Source organism: Amphibalanus amphitrite, unplaced genomic scaffold (assembly GCF_019059575.1).
Source record: "Amphibalanus amphitrite isolate SeventyFive unplaced genomic scaffold, NRLGWU_Aamphi_draft 000148F_arrow, whole genome shotgun sequence".
NCBI classification, from domain to species: Eukaryota; Metazoa; Arthropoda; class Thecostraca; order Balanomorpha; family Balanidae; genus Amphibalanus; species Amphibalanus amphitrite.
The window spans coordinates 499,809-517,491 of record NW_024881643.1 but is presented as its reverse complement, the minus strand read 5'-3'; the positions used below and the strand labels follow the sequence as shown (position 1 = coordinate 517,491).

The window sequence follows — 17,683 nt, the reverse complement described above, 5'->3', positions numbered from 1 at the left end:
GGCGTGTATCTCGGTGCTCCCAGAATTTGTCTGAACACTCCATTCTCACATACTTGGAGCTTCTTGATGTCTGCGTCCGTAAGGCTCAGGATGCTCGCCCCATGAAGAAACGAAGGGAGCGACAGACATTTCCAATAGCACTTGCCAATCATCAGTTTGTTGCAGCATTTTTGCGTTATTCCGTAGGTCATGTTGGCCAGCTTTTGGGACTTCTGATGCATTACGTTGATGTGTTCCTTGAAGAGCCTTTTCTTGTTTGTGACACAAACTCCCAGGTACTTGATCTGTTGAACCACAGGGATGTCTGCGATGACCTTGGGTTGCTCCTGACAATTGTAGATGATGACCGCGCTCTTGTCTTTGTTTATCTTCAAACCGAACTTGCCACTGATGTCCGCCAGCGTTGTCACTAGGTGCTCTGTCTCCTGTAAAGTCTCAGTTAGGACGAGTCCGTCGTCAGCAAAGAATAACACTGGGATTCGGACAATATCATTTTTGAAGCCCAGTCCCGTATCTGTCAGAGCTTTGGCGATAAGGTATGTTACAATCTTGAAGCTTGTCGTTGACCCATTGCATCCTTGTCGTATTCCTGATGTGACGTCGATGACTGCTTCAGTCCTGTCATTGAGCTTGATTTTCGTTGAGTCTCCCTGGTAGATTTGCGTCGTAGCATCAATGATTTTGGAGTCGATCTTGTAGAACTTCAGGGCTTCTACCATTTCAGCTCTATTAACCGAATCGAAGGCCTTCGAATAGTCAATGGCTGTCACAAACAATGGCTTTTTCCTGCGAAAGCTGTCTTCAACGCAGTAACGCAATAGGAATAAATTGTCTTCAACCTTCCCCCCACTAGTGAAACCTGCTTGTATCTCTAGCATTTCATCATAATACTTTAAGTGACTCTCAATTTTATCCTTCAGAATACTCATGAACAGCTTGTATGATATGTTTGTCAACGCTATGGGACGCAAGTCTTTTGCAGTGGGTTTCTTGATCTTGGGGATCATTTTAGTCTTCGACGTCTTCCACGAATCTGGCTTCGAGTCGGCATCCAGTTGCTGTTGTAGACAGCTTGTTAGGGTATCTAGGCCTTCCTTCGTCATTACGAGTGCTTTGTATAGTTCCGGTTTGAGCAAGTCTGGTCCTGGTGCAGTTTTGTTCTTCAGTCCGGATACTGCTTTTTTCACATCTTCTACTTCAATCTGTGTGGGGTTCATCTGTGATATTTCCTGTCTCACAGGGAGAGCCATATCCATCAACTCTCTCATGTGTCTCGGGAAGTGGGGTCCCTCGTGCACAGTTCTCCTCATGCCTTCTTCATATTCCTTCTTCACATCACTGTTCCATATTTTACTGATCTCGTTTGAGTGCTGCTGGTACACAGTTTTCCAGAATTTCACCAACTCCTCTTCTTCCACTTCTGGTTCCAGTTTCTTGCCTTCATTGTCATACAGTTGGATGTCTTCTTGGTTTCTCTCCTTCTTCCTTAGTTTGTCAATGTTTTCAAACATTGACTTGCTCTTGTTAGCACTGTTCCTGATTTCTTCAGTTGTCTTCTTTTCTGATTTTGTCACAGCCTCTTTCACCATTTCCTGGACCTTCTTTTTCTGTATTTTATACTGTTCATTGAGCAGCTTCTCTTGATCTTTGTCTTTGGTGTTTCGTTTTTCCCGGTTTATGGCCCTGCGTTTCTTGATAGCTTCCCTGATTTTATCTGTGACCCATGGCTTTTCTTTCACCTGTTGCCCTATCAGGCTTTTCTTGCGGTATGTTGCTTTTAACTTGCTGTTGGCCACTTCTGTCATCAGGCCATTGAGCTCCTCTATGTTTGTTATGTTCTCATTTCGGAGCCTTCTCTGCATCTCTTCTCCGAAGAGTTCCAATGAGCCAGCATCTACCTTCCAGAATTCTCTGACACTTGTCGTTCCCTTATTAAAGCTTTGGTTTCTTGTGGGTATTTCCATTCTGACCGAGATCATATGGTGATCTGAGAGGTCAAAAAGCTCCCTCTCTTCATCAATTGTCATGCTCTCAATACGCTGATAGCACCTCCTATTTGCGAGGACATAATCGATTGCACTATTTTGGTCCTGCCTTGACCATGTATATGTACCTTGGCAAAATTCTTCTAGGTTTAGCAGTATCAGTGATGATTTATTTGTCCAGTCTAAGACAATTCTCCCATTTTCATCTTCTCTTTGATAGCCAAGCTGTCCAATGTGTCCGTTCATGTCTCCGAGCAACAATAGAGCCTCATCTTTTGCCATAATTGTTTCAATTATGTTATCAATTTCAGCTTTCATGTTTTTATTCCTCTCACAGTCTTCAGCAGATTTCCTTACAGACAGATATACAAGGATGATGTGCAACTTAAAACACCCTAATTCCATGACTGCATGCAAAATGTCTGTGCTACACGTTCTTTGTTTTGCAACACTTGTCCCTTGCTTAGTTTGGAACATTATCCGGAGTCCCCCTCCCTTCTTATCCCTCATCTCTCTCATACTCTCAATCATTGTAACACCTACAGAAACTTCATACTTTTCAAATTTTTGTTGTGTTTCTGTAAGGCACAGTATATCACAGTTTGTTTTCAAAAGTTCTTCAAGCTCAAGAAGTTTATTTCTTGTGAGGCCCTGCACATTCACCATGTTGACTGTAACAGTTTTACTCTTTATCAGCTGATTTCCCCTTTTCTTCTTTCTTGGTAGTTCATTGGTTTCTGATGACCCTTCCTCGAAAGATCCTGTGTGTGGCAGTCCCCTTTTCCTCGAGTTCCTTTTTCAGCTCATGGAACTTCTTCCTCTCTTCTGGCGTTCTATCCAGGGATATGTATTTGTTTTCTATATTTACCTCTCTCATCCTCATGCGGTTCTTGTAGATTTCTTCTGCCTCTTCCCTGCTGGACAGTCTCACCAGCATCAGCCTGTTCTTCTTTGTCGTCTCATCTTTCTTTCCGAGCCTGATGATTTTTTCTGTCTTGAAGCTCCTGTTTTCTCCCATAAGCTTTTTCATCATTTCCTTGAATTGTTGTTCATCATGGTCTTTTCTTTCTTCAACATTGGCAGACTTTGACTCGTCTATGTTGTGGAAGATCAGGTTTTGTGCTCTATTCTCCTTCTCTTTCAATCTCACGACTTTCTCTATGTTATCTCTTATGTTGGTTGTGTTACTCTCCAGGACTTGACTTTGTTGGGCCATCTGCCTCACCACACTTTCTTCCATCCCTTTGAGTTTATCACTCTGCTCTTCACTTTTCTGTTTGATAACATTGACTGCTTCAGACATTTCCGCTGTTCCCTTCATCGCAGACTGCAGTTTGCCAACTTGATCTTCTATCTTCTTTGCAGCTTCAGCATATGTTTTTGCTGGTTGTGTTTCTTTGATGCTTGTGATGATCACTTTCTCTTGCTGCTTCATGGCTGCCAGGATTTCTTGTTTTTGGGCCTTGATGGCAGAGATTATTGCCTGGTTGTCTTCCTGCACATTTTCTTTCTTGTCAGCCTTTGGTTGTGATTCCTCCTTCTCTTCTCCCATTGTGATGGCCTTTCTTGCAAGCTCTGGGAGGATAGCACGGCACTCCGAACATAACCAGAACACTCCCTTTGTCTCCTGGAGGGCTTTGTAGGTTTCCGACTGCACCTTCTGGCAATCCAGATGGAACCAGAACTTGCATCCATCACAACATACTCCATCTTGATTGTCTTCAACCTTGAGTCCACACTTCTTCTTGCTTCCTTTTCTTCTTCCTGGTCCTCCCCGGCAGATGTCGTGAGACGGCTGGCTCGTACCCGACGATGAGCGACTTCCAAATGGTTTATAAACATTAGAGTCTAGCCGCTTTACTCTACTTCCACCTTGTCCTTCCACATCCTGGTCATCATCGTCAGAGTCGAGTTCTCGAGTTTCGTTGAGCGCCTGTCCCACATTGTCAGTTCTTGTCTCTGTTTGAGCCTTAGCTCTATTTAGTTCTCCGTTTTTAGAAGTATCGGCCTGTGATTTATCCTTCTCCTCTACACTGGGTGACCCTGGTGGGGTTCTTTCAAGCGTATTTGATGGTTTAAATACGTCTCGATTCATGCCAGGCTGAGACGCCATATTGGGTTTAGATCATGCCCATGCCAGCATGCACGAGCAGGAACAGGAGGGTCAAACAGAAAAGTATGTGCAAAAACAGAATAACAAAACAATAATTCAGGCAGAATAATGCAACAAAAAAGAGTATAATATGCTGAAAACCAAAAATAAATATAGGACAAACGGGACACCCGACCTACCAGCTGAAACACCTTCAGCATTGTGTGTGCGCTTTGTGCTGCAAGATCTGCGCCAGAATGGCCTAATTGTATGCTTCTCGTCTGCAAATTAGTTTGTGTACAGCGCACCTAGCGGGTCAAATAATAACTGCATCAATATTTTCAAAAGTATTTTTCAAGGTATTATTTGTTAGGAAAATCTGCTTCTTGTTTATGTGCATAAGGCTTAATTAAATGAAAATTAAATCAAACAATAACTAGCATCACTTTGAATGAGCAAAATGTTTAACAATTACGAAATAAATTACAACAGTCAGTTTTGATAAACCCAAACAGCGTTAAAAGATTGGTATATTTTCATATTTTTCTTTTCCTTTTGTGTTAAAAAATACGCAGTCTAGTGGGAAATTAAAACCGTACAAAATCCCTTTTGATAATTAACGTTATATTCGTTATAGCTAACGGTGCATTTCCTTGAATGTGCCCTGCCTTGAATGTGCCTGTAGCTGGCTGCTTTACCTTTTGACTGAAATCTTCAAGTAAGTGCCTAGGTAGGTACCTACCTACCTACCATAACTTATATGGTGGTCATATTATTTCTGTCATTTTAAAATCATAAGTCTCCCTAACCGTTGCGGACCCGGTGGGGGGGGGGGGGTGCCCCCTCTCAAATATTGATATTGGTGATTGTGATCAGTGATAGCTCCCTAATCTTAGGAATAGGAAAGCAAAAGTTTAGGTACTTTTTCCAATCAATTTGACATCTTCTGAAGTAAAAAATTGGTCCTAGCTACATTGATGACTCAAACACTGATTTTTCTAGCCCCCTGCGGCCTGCACTGCAAACTTCGGCATCAAGTTCAAATAACTGCAAAAATAGTTTTAAGATAGGTATAGACATTACAAATATGGGTGTATAGCATTTCACCGATGGTAGGGACAAATACAAAAATAGTTTGGATGAGCCTGGGCCAGAGGTATCAATAAAATGTATCATTTTACGCAGTTTGATGAAGAATGTGTTGGAATCACTGCGGCACTGCCATAGCTCTAGGATCATTTTTGTTCAAGTTATTGTGAAAAACTAAAATCTCAGCTCAGGGTCATTGACCTGATCGTAAGGTCAAAGACCCCAGCTCGAGCTCGGGGTTGCTGACCTGACTATGACAAATGATTGACATTTGACCCCGAGCTGTGGTTTGAGTTTTTCATGAATAACTTGAACAGATATGGTCCCTACTCCCTGAACATGAACTACAGCAGATACAGTGGCTCCAATGCATTCTTCTTATCAAGCTGCTTCAAAGGATATATCTTTTGTTTCGAAAAGGTCAAATTTTATGTTGACATGTGACCTCAAAATTCAAATGACCTTAGGTTGACCTTTACACATGAAAGGTCATGCATTTAAGGCCAAGGTCAAGGTCATGGAAGAGTACCCTTGCTAGAGTATATTTCACTGATTCAAGTCAGTCATAATAATTAGGCAATATAATTTTGCCATACTGAGGCTCTTAGTAAATGTTTAGAGCAAAATGGATGCTAGATTCATGATCAGTGGCTATGAATCCATTTGGAGTAGTTTTTCATAAGAAGATTAACCTCAAATAGGGGCCTGAGCTGATAAGCCTGAAACCATTTCAAAGCATCTTGGAATTTTGTATAGGCACAAGATACCTACACAGAAAAGTGCAAAGTTTGAGGTTAACTTTTAGCATGACCTTGAGCTTTGCCTTGAATGTTGAGCACACCATCAAAAGCCTCAGATTCTCTGTTTACATTTCACATCCATTTTTGCCAGTTTTATGCATCCTTCCATCCTCTAGAACACTTACATTGCGATCATTACACAGGTGCAGGTTTTTGCCTTTGATCTTGACCTCTGACCTTGAAAATCGACCTCAATAAAAAATTTAGGTGCTTTAGAATCTTCTGGTAAAAAGTAAAGACCTTTTGTTTGGTACCTTTTGTTTCCGTAGCTCCCATAGTTATGGAGTGAGATGGGGGGGGGGGGATGGGACGAAAAACACCCTCCCCGGGCTGCGGTGGTTGGGATTACCCCCGGGTTTGGCAGGGTTGAGCAGGATCATCCAGGTAAGTGACATGTAACTGTAGGCTGACCCAAGGTTATATTGATATCCACCAGTTGCTCTGCTTTCTTGGCCATACTAGATTCTAGACTGAAAGAAACCCATATTACTGTCAACAGGTCCACGGATTCCGATTGCGTCAAAATTTTGAGACAGTGTCCAACGCAACTCCGTGTGGCGTGTGCAGAAACTTCGACGCATGGGCAGATATACATGTTGGCACAAACGTACGATTTAAGAAATTCCGGTGCAAGACGACGAGAAATAACCTTAACTAAGCTCACTCGCTACACGTACATTTGAATCATAAATGAGACCAGTCAGTCCGGAGTACCGAGCCCCCTGGGTTGACGTTTGTTACAGCCCTCGAACGATTTGGACTAAAGTGCGGACTAGGCTGGTCGATCTTCAGGCTCCTAACCGGTTAAGTTGTGTCTACAGAGTGGACCGTACCCGACAGAGTTAGAGTGGACCGTACCCGAGTGAAGCGACTGGCACTGTAAACACAGTCTTTAAATGACTTTTCACAGAGCCCTAGACGACTGATTGGATTACCAGGCCCAAAGGCCGATCTGCCTATGCCCTCTAGATAGCATGCGATTTCGTTCGAGAGGTAGTTTGTTGTTGAGTCGTCTGGAAACCAGAAAGAAACACAAGTTTTGCGCCGTGTAGTACACACCGACAGTTCCGAGCAAGAACATCCTTAGTGTCAAATTTTTCAAAGTTGAGCTTTCTATACCATTCGACTCAGCTCGACGAACTGAGTCGAATGGTATGAACATCTCAATTTCGAAAAAAATTGACACTTAGGATGTTCTTGCTCGGAACTGTCGACATGTCCAACACATGTTCACATGTTCATGGTCGACGTTCAGTGATCCTTTGTCCATTTACCGGTGCTGGTGGTATGTCGAGCGATATTCTTGACATGGATATGTCCTCTGGCATTGGATGACAATACTGCACTACTTTAAAAAGACCCTGCAGAAAATCGTAGCGGAGGAGAACGGGTTAACTCCAGACCCGGGCAGACGTGTGCAGCGTCACGTGCGCGTTTAAGGAAGCCGGTCGGCCTGGCGGCACAGCTGCACCATGGGTCCGGCAGCTGCCAGCTGGATGTAGTGGCGAACGGGAAGGGTATACGTTAAATGAGCAATGCCTGGCGCACCCTAGCATATCAGATTTGTACGGTATCATAGATTACTCCATATCTATACTACTTCGTAATATGTATAGTAGTGTATGCACACTGACAATGGTCGTCGGTCACATGCCCAACACTGCCTGTTGCAGGCGCGCTGCGGAGAGCGCCGTCACACCATGGCCTCCAGCCTGGGCCAGCTGCCGGTGACGGCCGACAATGTCCAGGAGGCGATCCGGCTCATGTACGGCCAGTCCAACCCGGACCCGGCGGCCACGCAGGCGGCCAGTCGCTGGCTCTCGGCCGCCAAGGCGTCGCCGCAGGCCTGGGACTTCCTCTGGGTGCTGCTGATGCCAGACAAGGTCAGTCGGGGTAATGTGGGATCGGTCGTAATGCATGGCAGTGGCCAATGGGATTCAAGTACACTAGAGGCAGACGCAAGGAAGACGGCGAGGGACGTAGGCACTGCTTATGCTGCCTATATTGAGAACCACCCCTGGCTGCCAATGCCGTAGTGCAACAGTAAAAACCTAATAAACAGCTTGTCTTGAACAGCCATTGATACTCTGCCTTTTTTTTGTCAATCCGATATACGGTGTGCGGCTATTCTCTTATCTCGTCATGTAGGTATTCCTGATTGATCACTGCACTAAATCGCTTTATTTTGCGGCTAACCAATAACAATCAGCTGTTTTTGAAGCATGTAAATCGCTATCAGCATCCTACATACACCGTCCCTTGTATTCAACAAAGCATGGCGTTACACTTTCCTGTGTGTATATTCATCGAGACATGGCGCTATACGATCATTCATACCCACCGATACATAGCGTTACAGACCCTTCATAGACACGGATACATCGTATCTGCAAGTACGTGGTTTTCTTTATTTACCGAGGCACGATTACGCAGCTTTCATACTCGCGAAGACACGATGTTACACGATCAACCGTATTCACCGAGACGCGGCGTTGCACAACACAGTGTTTTCACCTCACTGAGACGCGGTTATACACGGTCCTCCATATCTGCCGACGCACGCCGTCACGCGATTCTTCACATTCTTCATTCATGACTACACGATATCTATATGTAGTTACCTAATACCTTATCGATGCACGGCATAGCTCGACCTTGCATGTTAACTTTATCGAGACACAAAGCGTTCGTACATCACATCTAGCAAGCATTCTTACGAGTGATGTAGTGCCACAAAATCCAGTCACAATTGAATGCAGGACACTGCGTGCTCCGCTGCGTGCTCGTCACGTTTCCTGGCTTTCGGCCATATCACTCTTGTCGGCCTCAGCCGTGACCATCTGGTCCTGAGCTTCTGCCTTCTGCTTTGTGTCACCAATCGTTTGGCTTGGCGGCATGTCAGGTGCGTGCCTGGTGCTGTTGCAGTGACCTGGACAGGCTACAGAGTGTCCCTGCTCCTGGTGTCCCCTGTGCCCGGGCTGTACACAGTGTCTCTCCATGGCACATTGTTCGCAGTGGTCTGCGTGGTGTTCTGGAGCGCTGTCGTGTCCGCCGCACATATGCTGACTTACATCACCGTGTCCGCAGTGCGCGGCGTGTCCGTAGTGTCCGCAGCACCCAGCGTGTCCGTGATATACAGGGTGTCCGCAGCACCCACTGCGCATCTCGTGTCCTGTGACATTGCTGTGTACGCAGTGCCCAAAGTGTCCTCTCATGTAGTCATGACCCGTTTGCCTGCAGTGCCCCGGATGTCCGCCTTGTCCTACCGTGCTGTCTTGCGCGCTGCAGTTGCGCCGTCTCTCTCCGAAGTGACCGCAGTGTCCGTGATGTCCTGTGTCATGTCCCCAGTTGGTGGGGGTGCCCTGCGGTCCTTCCATACACTGTCTCGGATACATACGGCCACAACATCCCTTCGGTCCTGGTTGGCCTCCTGTGGAGTACCGTCCGCTGTACCCGGCACACTCTGCCGTGGTGTGCCTACGCTGTCCCGCTCCCCTCCCGCACCCTCCCGGCGCCATGTAGGTGAGCCTCTCACCGCGCTGACAGCTCAGTACGAGCTGGTGCAGCAGCAGCAGCAGTGCGTTACGCATGTCGTCCCGACAGGAGAGCGCCAGCCGCGCCTGGCCGCGCGTGCGCAACTCGAACCTGATGAGCAGCTCGCGCACCTGGCCGATTACCTCGCGGCGCTGTTCGCTGTTCACGTCCTCCCGCAGCACTGTCAGCATCGGCCGGCAGCACGGCAGTCGGCAAGGGCCCGGTCCGCAGCCTGGGAACAGGGGACGGAGGTCAGCAGGGCAGTCGGCAAGGGCCCGGTCCGCAGCCTGGGAATAGGGGACGGAGGTCAGCAGGGCAGTCGGCAAGGGCCCGGTCCGCAGCCTGGGAACAGGGGAGGGAGGTCAGCAGGGCAGTCGGCACGGGCCCGGTCCGCAGCCTGGGAACAGGGGAGGGAGGTCAGCAGGGCAGTCGGCACGGGCCCGGTCCGCAGCCTGGGAACAGGGGAGGGAGGTCAGCAGGGCAGTCGGCACGGGCCCGGTCCACATACTGGGAACAGGGGACGGAGGTCAGCAGGGCAGTCGGCACGGGCCCAGTCCGCAGCATGGGAATAGGGGAGGGAGGTCAGCAGGGCAGTCGGCACGGGCCCGGTCCGCAGCCTGGGAACAGGGGAGGGAGGTCAGCAGGGCAGTCGGCACGGGCCCGGTCCGCAGCCTGGGAACAGGGGAGGGAGGTCAGCAGGGCAGTCGGCACGGGCCCGGTCCACAGACTGGGAACAGGGGAGGGAGGTCAGCAGGGCAGTCGGCACGGGCCCGGTCCGCAGCCTGGGAATAGGGGACGAACGGGGTCAGCAGGGCAGTCGGCACGGGCCCGGTCCGCAGCCTGGGGGCGAGGGAGAGGGAGGGTCAACACGCAGCAGGGCAGTCGGCACGGGTCGGGTCCGCAGCTTAGAGGACAAATGGACGGTGTCGGAGCTAGGGAGGGACGGCCGGACAGGGCGGTGTCAGCTCTGGGGTATGACACGTGGTGACCACCGGTTATGACCGTGTTAGCGCGAGGACGAAGGGCAGTGTCAGGTTTTGGGGACGGATGGACGGTATCAGCGCGGGGGATGCACGGACGGGGATCGGGTAGTTCCAGCGTGTGCTCATACTAGGCTGGGGAGGGGGAAGGGGGCGGTCCACGAAACTGGTTTGTAAAATAGTTTGTCATTTCAAACAATGAAGCGCGGATACCAATAAGGCACAATACAACTTATGCATAGGCCCTGTTCAAGTGTCCGCGGCCGCCGCGGCTCCCGCGGCCAAAAAGGCGGAGCTTAGCTGGCGGCCAATCAGGCGAGAGCAGCATTCTGGGTAATGCGTAGCTCTTCCTGCGGCTCCCGCGGTCGCTCGGGAGCGACCGCAAGGAAACTTCGACATAAACTGCGCGCGTGAGTCAAAACATTGCGGATTTCGCTCTTTGTTTCGGTTGATTTTATTATGTTGTTAAGGTATAATTGCTTCAAAAAGGTACTAATTGAAGTAATAAAGCCATTTTAAAGCAATTACGCACAAAATTTTGATCAGCATCTCCTTTCAAAACAACCGTGCCATTCTCGTCGCCGGCCGCAGCCGCAAGGGTGTTCAACCTAACCGAAATTAGGCTCCACCTCCCGGCCGCGGGAGCCGCGGCGGCCGCAGAGCACTTGAACAGAGCCCTTGTCGACGTTTCAATTCAGTTGCGCTCAAACATTCCCTAGTGTCTCTTTCGGCTAAATTCACGCCCTCCCTGTGTTTCTTTGAATTCGTAAGTCATCTCATAAATCCGCTCTGAAAACAAAGCTCCGTTCCACTCGGCACTCACCCTCCTTGGTGAAGCGTTTGCGCTGCCGTCTGAGGGGGCAGGGCTTCTTATCGGGCAGGCTGTTGCCCCACTTCTGCAGCACGCTCGAGATCACCTCCCAGACATCAGTACGGTCCAGTGTGATCTCGTCGTGCGGCGGAGTGGCCATCTTCGAGCTGGGCCTGGACAGAAATTAGGGACGCTCAGTACCTCATACCCCAGCAAACACTAAAAGAAGGCACTCAGTCCCTTACCGCCCCCCCCCCCCAACAACCACACAACCAGGACAGTTGGTTTCTTAAACTCAGCAACCACACAACCAGGACGCTGGATCCCTTACACCCTAGCGAACACAACGATGGGACACATCTGTCTCGCAGATACCGCACGCGCTGCAGCTGGTGGGAACACAAAACTTTTTAGACCAACAGCGCTCTGCCTCATGGGTAATGCTAAATGTACGGCATGGATGTCAATTCGCGACAGAATGGACTAAGAAATAGAATCCCACCTGGAATGGACCATCAGAATCCCAGCTGGACCCCCAGAATTTACTCAGCATCTCCCCCGTTCTGCTCACCGTGCTGTGAGTGGCGTTCTATGTCCCCGGTCCGCTGCTGCCGTCCTCTGATTCTGGTCCCGGTCTGCTGAAACTGTGTGCTGGGTCTGACACGTCAGCAGAGGCTGACCTCGGTCCACTGCTGCCGTCCGCTGAGGTTGACCCCGGTCCGCTGCCGCCGTCCGCTCCGGTCCCGTCCGTCCGTCCGTCTGCCTGGCCCGCGCTGCCGCCCAGCCGTCTCCTTCTAGCCCGCCGCTGACGCTGCTGGTATCGGCTCACCCACTTCCTCTGATTGCGCGCCTCCGCCGAGTCCGCTGCACACACCGCACTCGCCCGGTCCCTGGGCGATTCCGCCGATCAATTTCGGCAGTTCCTGGACCTTTACAGGGGTGTGCACTAGAATCCGGAAAAACTTAAACTTGGTGTATCATATAAACTTTTTTAAATATATCACTCTTCTTTTCCTCATAGGTTTGTGACTTGAGTCGCCTTCGATCGGAAACAAAATAAGTAGAAATGTCCTCTGAGTTAGAGCGCCGCACCGCGATTTTTGTGGCCCTCCGTTGCGGCCGCGCGCCCAAGGAAATTTTGGACTTCTTTCAGTTCCCGAAATTGACCGTGTACGACTTTGCAAAGTTGCTCAAAGAGTCTGAAGAGACGATGAGTGAGTCTCTGACTCCCGAGAGGAAGGAACAGGGCCGATTCGAGGTTCAGAAGCGGAATAAGGACTTCTTGGAGCAGCCCGAGGCCATTATTGGAGAAGGTCCGAGCCTGCCCATGCAGAAGGTGACTTCGAGGCTCAATCTGCGCAGGGCTACAGTTCTTCGTGCCATTCACGAGGATCTCCGATATCATGAGCTACGTTCTCGAGGTGAGGCAGATGCTCTCAGAAGTCATAAAGACCAGGAGACTCGGAGATGTGAGCTGCTCATCACTTCTTTGAAGCACAGAGCTGCCGGCCGGATCAGCTTCTTTCCTTACGAGAAGATCTTCTGTGTCCGTGCGACCACAATCTCTGGGGCGTCCTTGAGAGAGAGTCCAACAAAGGAACTCACAACACTTTCGACTCCCTGAGGACCGCCTTCATCCAGGCCGTGGCCAACTTAACTCGGGAGCAGGTCACCAACGCCTGCGGCAGGTTCCGGCGTCCTGTGGAGGCTGTGATTGGAGGTGGAGGGGGCTGAGTCGAACGATAGTACAGAGGAGGGATCAGTCTTCGCTATAAAAGTAAAATTTTTGAAGTGAAACCTTGCGATACCAAATAAACGCCTTCAGTTCATTCCCTTAGTTTTTTTTTCGGATTCTAGCGCACACCCCTGTATATGGTGCATTACTTGGTGATCGCCGGGCTTGGGCTGTGACTTATGCCAATATAATGTTGTGAACTACCTATCATCATTCATGTTCACGAAGTGGGGCTCAGCAGGTTTGTGTTCATGGCACCGCTTTCACTGTGTTAATGTGCAGGGCTTCAAGCTTGCCTCCCGACTTCAGGCGTTCATCTAGCCCAAGCTATCTGTCTGACGATGACGACACCTCAGTGATGTGTCTGTACTCTCTTTCCGCTCCCGCCCACCGCTCTCCACCCCTCCCTTCACCGACCGCTGCCCGCTCTTTCCTCCAGAGCGAGCCGGAGCAGTTTCTGGGCGCCACCTTCCTGCGAGACAAGATCCGTGAGCACTGGGGCGAGCTGCCGCAGGAGCGGGCCGCCGCGCTCCAGAGCCGCGTCCTTGAGGCCACTGTGTCGGCACAGACCAAGCAGGGCTCGGCCTCCAGAACACTGACGGAGGCGGTGAGTGGGGAGCGCAGCGGACAGAGCAGGGGCGCTGGGCAGGCCGAGATGGAGGTACACCCTTCACAGTATTAAGTGGGTGGTCAGCCGATGTTTTTTTTTTTGGGGGGGGGGGGAGGGAATAATAACTTTGAATGACACATACACTCCAGAAAATGACTTAATAGAAATGAGAAGAGGTTTCGTGCGGACACTTGCTTTTTTCCAACAACGTATAGCCGTATTCATAAATACAGATCCATTATTGTGGTGTTGTCAACCTACAATTTGATGTTGTCTGGGCTGTACCTGTCAGTGGCGTTAGATAATGTGTGTGTTGGTATGACCGACCTCGACCTTAGGTTACCCGACCTCCCGACAGCTGCCTGGCCGCCCGACCTGACCCACCCTCTCCTCCGGCAGCTGGCGGCACTGGCGGTGCAGATGACCCCCGACCAGTGGCCCGATGTGATTCCCGACCTGACACGCACCTGCCAGAGCCTCGGCGACGCCCGGCTCGGCGCCAAACTGCTGCTCAGCGTCCTCACCGAGATGCCCAACGAGGTAAGCGCGCTGGCTGCAGTTTCGTCAGCTCATAGTAGGCATGTCTGGACTAGCTGTGTAACTGCGTTTTCTCATGTCACGATACACTTGTATATAAATTTAAGCTTTTTATTTAACCCGGCCGGGCCCGGGGGGTAATCCCAACCACCGCAGCCCGGGGGGGGGGGGCGTTTTTCGCCCCCCCCCCTGTCTAACTCCGTAAATAAGGGAGCTACGGAAACAAAAGCGATACCAAACGAAAGGTCCTTACGAGACAATTCTAATGCACCCAAAATTTTTGACCTCAGGTCAATTTTCAAGGTCAGAGGTCAAGGTCAAAGGCCAAAACCGACACATGTGTAGTGATCTCAAAGTAAGCATTCTAGAGGACGGCAGGCTGCATCAAACCGGCAAAATTGGGTGTCAAACGAAAGAAGAGAATCTGAGGATTCTGAAAATGTGCTCCAAATCAAAGGTCAAGGTCAAGGTCACGCTCAAAATTGACCTCAAACTTGGCACTTTTTCGCACATCTTGCGTGCTAACTTCAAAGATGTTTTGAAATGTTTTGAGGCTTATCAGTTCCCTATTTGTGGTTCATCTTACGATACAAGGCTGCTCAAAGGTCAAGGTCACAGAAGAGTATCCCTGCTAGAGGCTATTTCACTGATTCAAGTTAGTAATTGTAAATAAGACGATTTTGCCATCCGGAAGCTCTAAATGAAGGCTTAGAGGAAAATAGATGCCAGATTCATGATCAGCGGGTACAAATCCATCATAAACGACCTTTCATGTGTCAAGGTCAACCAGAGGTCATTCGAGGTCACATGAGGTCAACATGAAACTTGACCTTTTCCGAACAAAATATATATCATTCGACGCGGCTTGACAAGGCGAATGCGATGGTACCACTGCCGTAGCTCTAGGACCATTTTTGTCGAAGTTATTTGCGAAAAACTAAAACCACATTTCGGGGTCGTTGACCTGACCTCAGACCTCAGGTCACCGAAACTATTTTTCTATTTTTCTCTAGGTCAAATGCTACACAACCGTGCTCGTAATTTGTCTTTATCTCTAAAACTCTATTTTTTAGCAGCTATTTGAAGTTTGCGTCTGTGACGCCGAAGTTTGCCGTGCAGGGGTCTAGAAAAATGGACCTTGTGACGTCATCAAGGGGGCTAGGTCCAAATTTTTTACTTCAGAAGATGTCAAATTGATGGGAGAAAAGGTACTGAAAGTTTCGCCTTCCTATCCCTAAGCGTTCGTGAGTTATCGCAAATATTCGCCAGGGGGGGCGAAAAACGCCCCCCCCCCGGGCCCGCGAGGGTTAATGTTCTCAACAGGTAAGTTTGAATGGGTCTTTTCAGTTATGTACAGTATATACATATGTATGCTATCTGCTAAGTACTGCCTCTGCGAGGTAGATCCAATGTATTTGAACAAGTATACGACTTTCCGATGGACGAGAGGTTAGAGTCGAGAGCCATTTAAGCTATACTAACTGCCGATCTTTATTTCAGATAAACAAATGTCTCATCAGGCCAGCAAAGCGGCAGGCTGTGAAGGAGTGTCTCAGGAAACACATTCCACAAGGTATTTATTTGCGTTTGCGTTTGATGTCAGCTGACACTCTTCACCAGTTTATTGTGCACTGTGCGTCGTGTCGGTCAACAAGCTAAACAGCTGGTCATACCTTGGTAGAGGCGATGAACAGATAGTAAAGGATGCATGTAACCGCAATGTCACTCGGTCGATCTGTTCATGCAGGACTAATATAAAGTATCGCGACACCGCGATACTCCCTGGTCCACCGGTCATGTCTCTTCGAGAATAACCAAGTATGCTGGTGTTCTAACACGTTATTCTTCCTAAAGTTGAAGTTTTTCTCAAGTCTTTATTTTGAAAACACGCTGTAAAACTACTCACGTCTGAGACTGAAGCAAACAGCGCTGCGCTGAGTTATACTCTAAATGTTCTCCGTAGACGGTGATGTGACCGGATGGCCGCTCCGCCGCTCCCTCTCTTTGTCCGGGGCGCCTGCAGACGGGTGTCTCGGCGGGTTGGGACGTGGACGGCGCTGAGTCTGAGTAACCCGGGACTACCCCTATCACTACCAGCGTCCGGGCCATCCGCCGGCAGATGTCTGCCCCCCCCCCCCAGTCCCCCTCCACGGTCCCAGTGCTGTCTGCCCTCCGGCCTCCCTCTATCCCAGTCCTCGTCCCTGCATTCTAACGCCTCAGTCCTGTCCCCGCCCTCAGCTAACGTCCCAGTCCTCTCAGTCCTCTCACATTTGGATTCAGTGTATTTTTATTTACTTGAAACATGTACGAAAATTCCGGAAGGTTACAGTGTGACGAAGAGGTGACCGTCGTTTCAATCCTCGCCGCACCCCGCTCACCGCTGCCTCTGTCGCCTCCTTCTTTGCAGGCTCACTTCTGCCGCCCCCACACACCACACACACTGCTGACTGACTGTATCTGGTCAGCTTCTGCGCAAGGAAAGTCCTGTCCTTAAAATAGACTTAGGTTAACCTTGCGGAAATTACATAAGGGAAAAATGTCTTGGCTGCATTTTCCAGTGATAGGTATCTTAATTTAGCACTTGTATGTCATAATGGAAATATTGACCGACCGTCCTTGGTGCTGAATTTTGGAAGCTTGTAAGCGCTTGTTGTAGTAACAGTGCCGCGACTACCTCTGACTTTTTGTGCTCATTCCGCCGGCAGAGCGGGAGCTGGCGTTGTCTGTGTGTGTACTTTGTATGTGATCATCTCTAACCAGTCTGTGTGTCTGTGACCAATTCTGATCTGTATGCATGTCTGTGACCACCTCTGACCCGTCTGTCCGTCCACCCGTCCGCCGGCAGTGCTGGAGCTGGTGCTGTCTGTGTGTCTGTGTCTGCCCGTCTGCCCGTCCGCCGCCAGTGCTGGAGCTGGTGCTGTCTGTGTCTCTGGCCCGTCTGTGTGTCTGTGCCTCTGACCTGTCTGTGTGTCTGTGTCTCTGACCTGTCTGTATGTCTGTGTCTCTGACCCGTCTGCCCGTCCGCCGGCAGTGCTGGAGCTGGTGCTGTCTATATGTCTGTGTCTCTGACCTGTCTGTGTGTCTGTTTCTCTGACCCGTCTGCCCGTCCTCCGGCAGTGCCGGAGCTGGTGTTGTCTGTGTCTCTGACCTGTCTGTATGTCTGTGTCTCTGACCCGTCTGCCCGTCCGCCGGCAGTGCTGGAGCTGGTGCTGTCTATATGTCTGTGTCTCTGACCTGTCTGTGTGTCTGTTTCTCTGACCCGTCTGCCCGTCCTCCGGCAGTGCTGGAGCTGGTGCTCTCTCTGCTGAAGCAGGGCCCCGACGAGCAGGTGGCCAGCCGTTGTATGGAGCTGCTGGGCGCCTGGGTGGACCTGGACCTGCTGGTCACAGACCTGCTGCCCGTGCTGGACCTCGTGCTGGTGCCGTTCGTCGGGTCGCCAGCGCTGGTCAGTGGGTCTGACGGGCCCGCGGGGATGGGTCTGCCAGGTCCCGTCAGTGTTCAGTTGGTGTG

The 17,683-nt window shown here is 49.9% G+C and overlaps 2 protein-coding genes across 2 annotated transcripts in view; one reads left to right on the top strand and one right to left on the bottom strand.

The window, feature by feature from the left end:
• The first annotated feature begins 4,417 nt into the window (after positions 1-4,417).
• LOC122382836 (importin-13-like) overlaps positions 4,418-17,683 on the top strand; it is a 40,145-nt gene continuing 26,879 nt past the window's right edge. Inside the window, exons 1-6 of the mRNA XM_043368682.1 lie at positions 4,418-4,436; positions 7,640-7,849; positions 13,466-13,633; positions 14,036-14,176; positions 15,674-15,746; positions 17,455-17,618. Coding sequence (XP_043224617.1) covers positions 7,667-7,849; positions 13,466-13,633; positions 14,036-14,176; positions 15,674-15,746; positions 17,455-17,618 — 729 coding nt within the window. The 5' untranslated portion in view covers positions 4,418-4,436; positions 7,640-7,666. The remainder of the gene's footprint in view (positions 4,437-7,639; positions 7,850-13,465; positions 13,634-14,035; positions 14,177-15,673; positions 15,747-17,454; positions 17,619-17,683) is intronic.
• On the bottom strand, positions 8,254-12,083 carry LOC122382837. The gene is made up of 3 exons (XM_043368684.1): positions 11,863-12,083; positions 11,304-11,464; positions 8,254-9,732 (listed from the first exon to the last, which is right to left on the bottom strand). Exons 2-3 carry the CDS (start codon positions 11,449-11,451, stop codon positions 8,753-8,755), a joined length of 1,128 nt encoding a protein of 375 aa, XP_043224619.1. The 5' UTR covers positions 11,452-11,464; positions 11,863-12,083; the 3' UTR covers positions 8,254-8,752.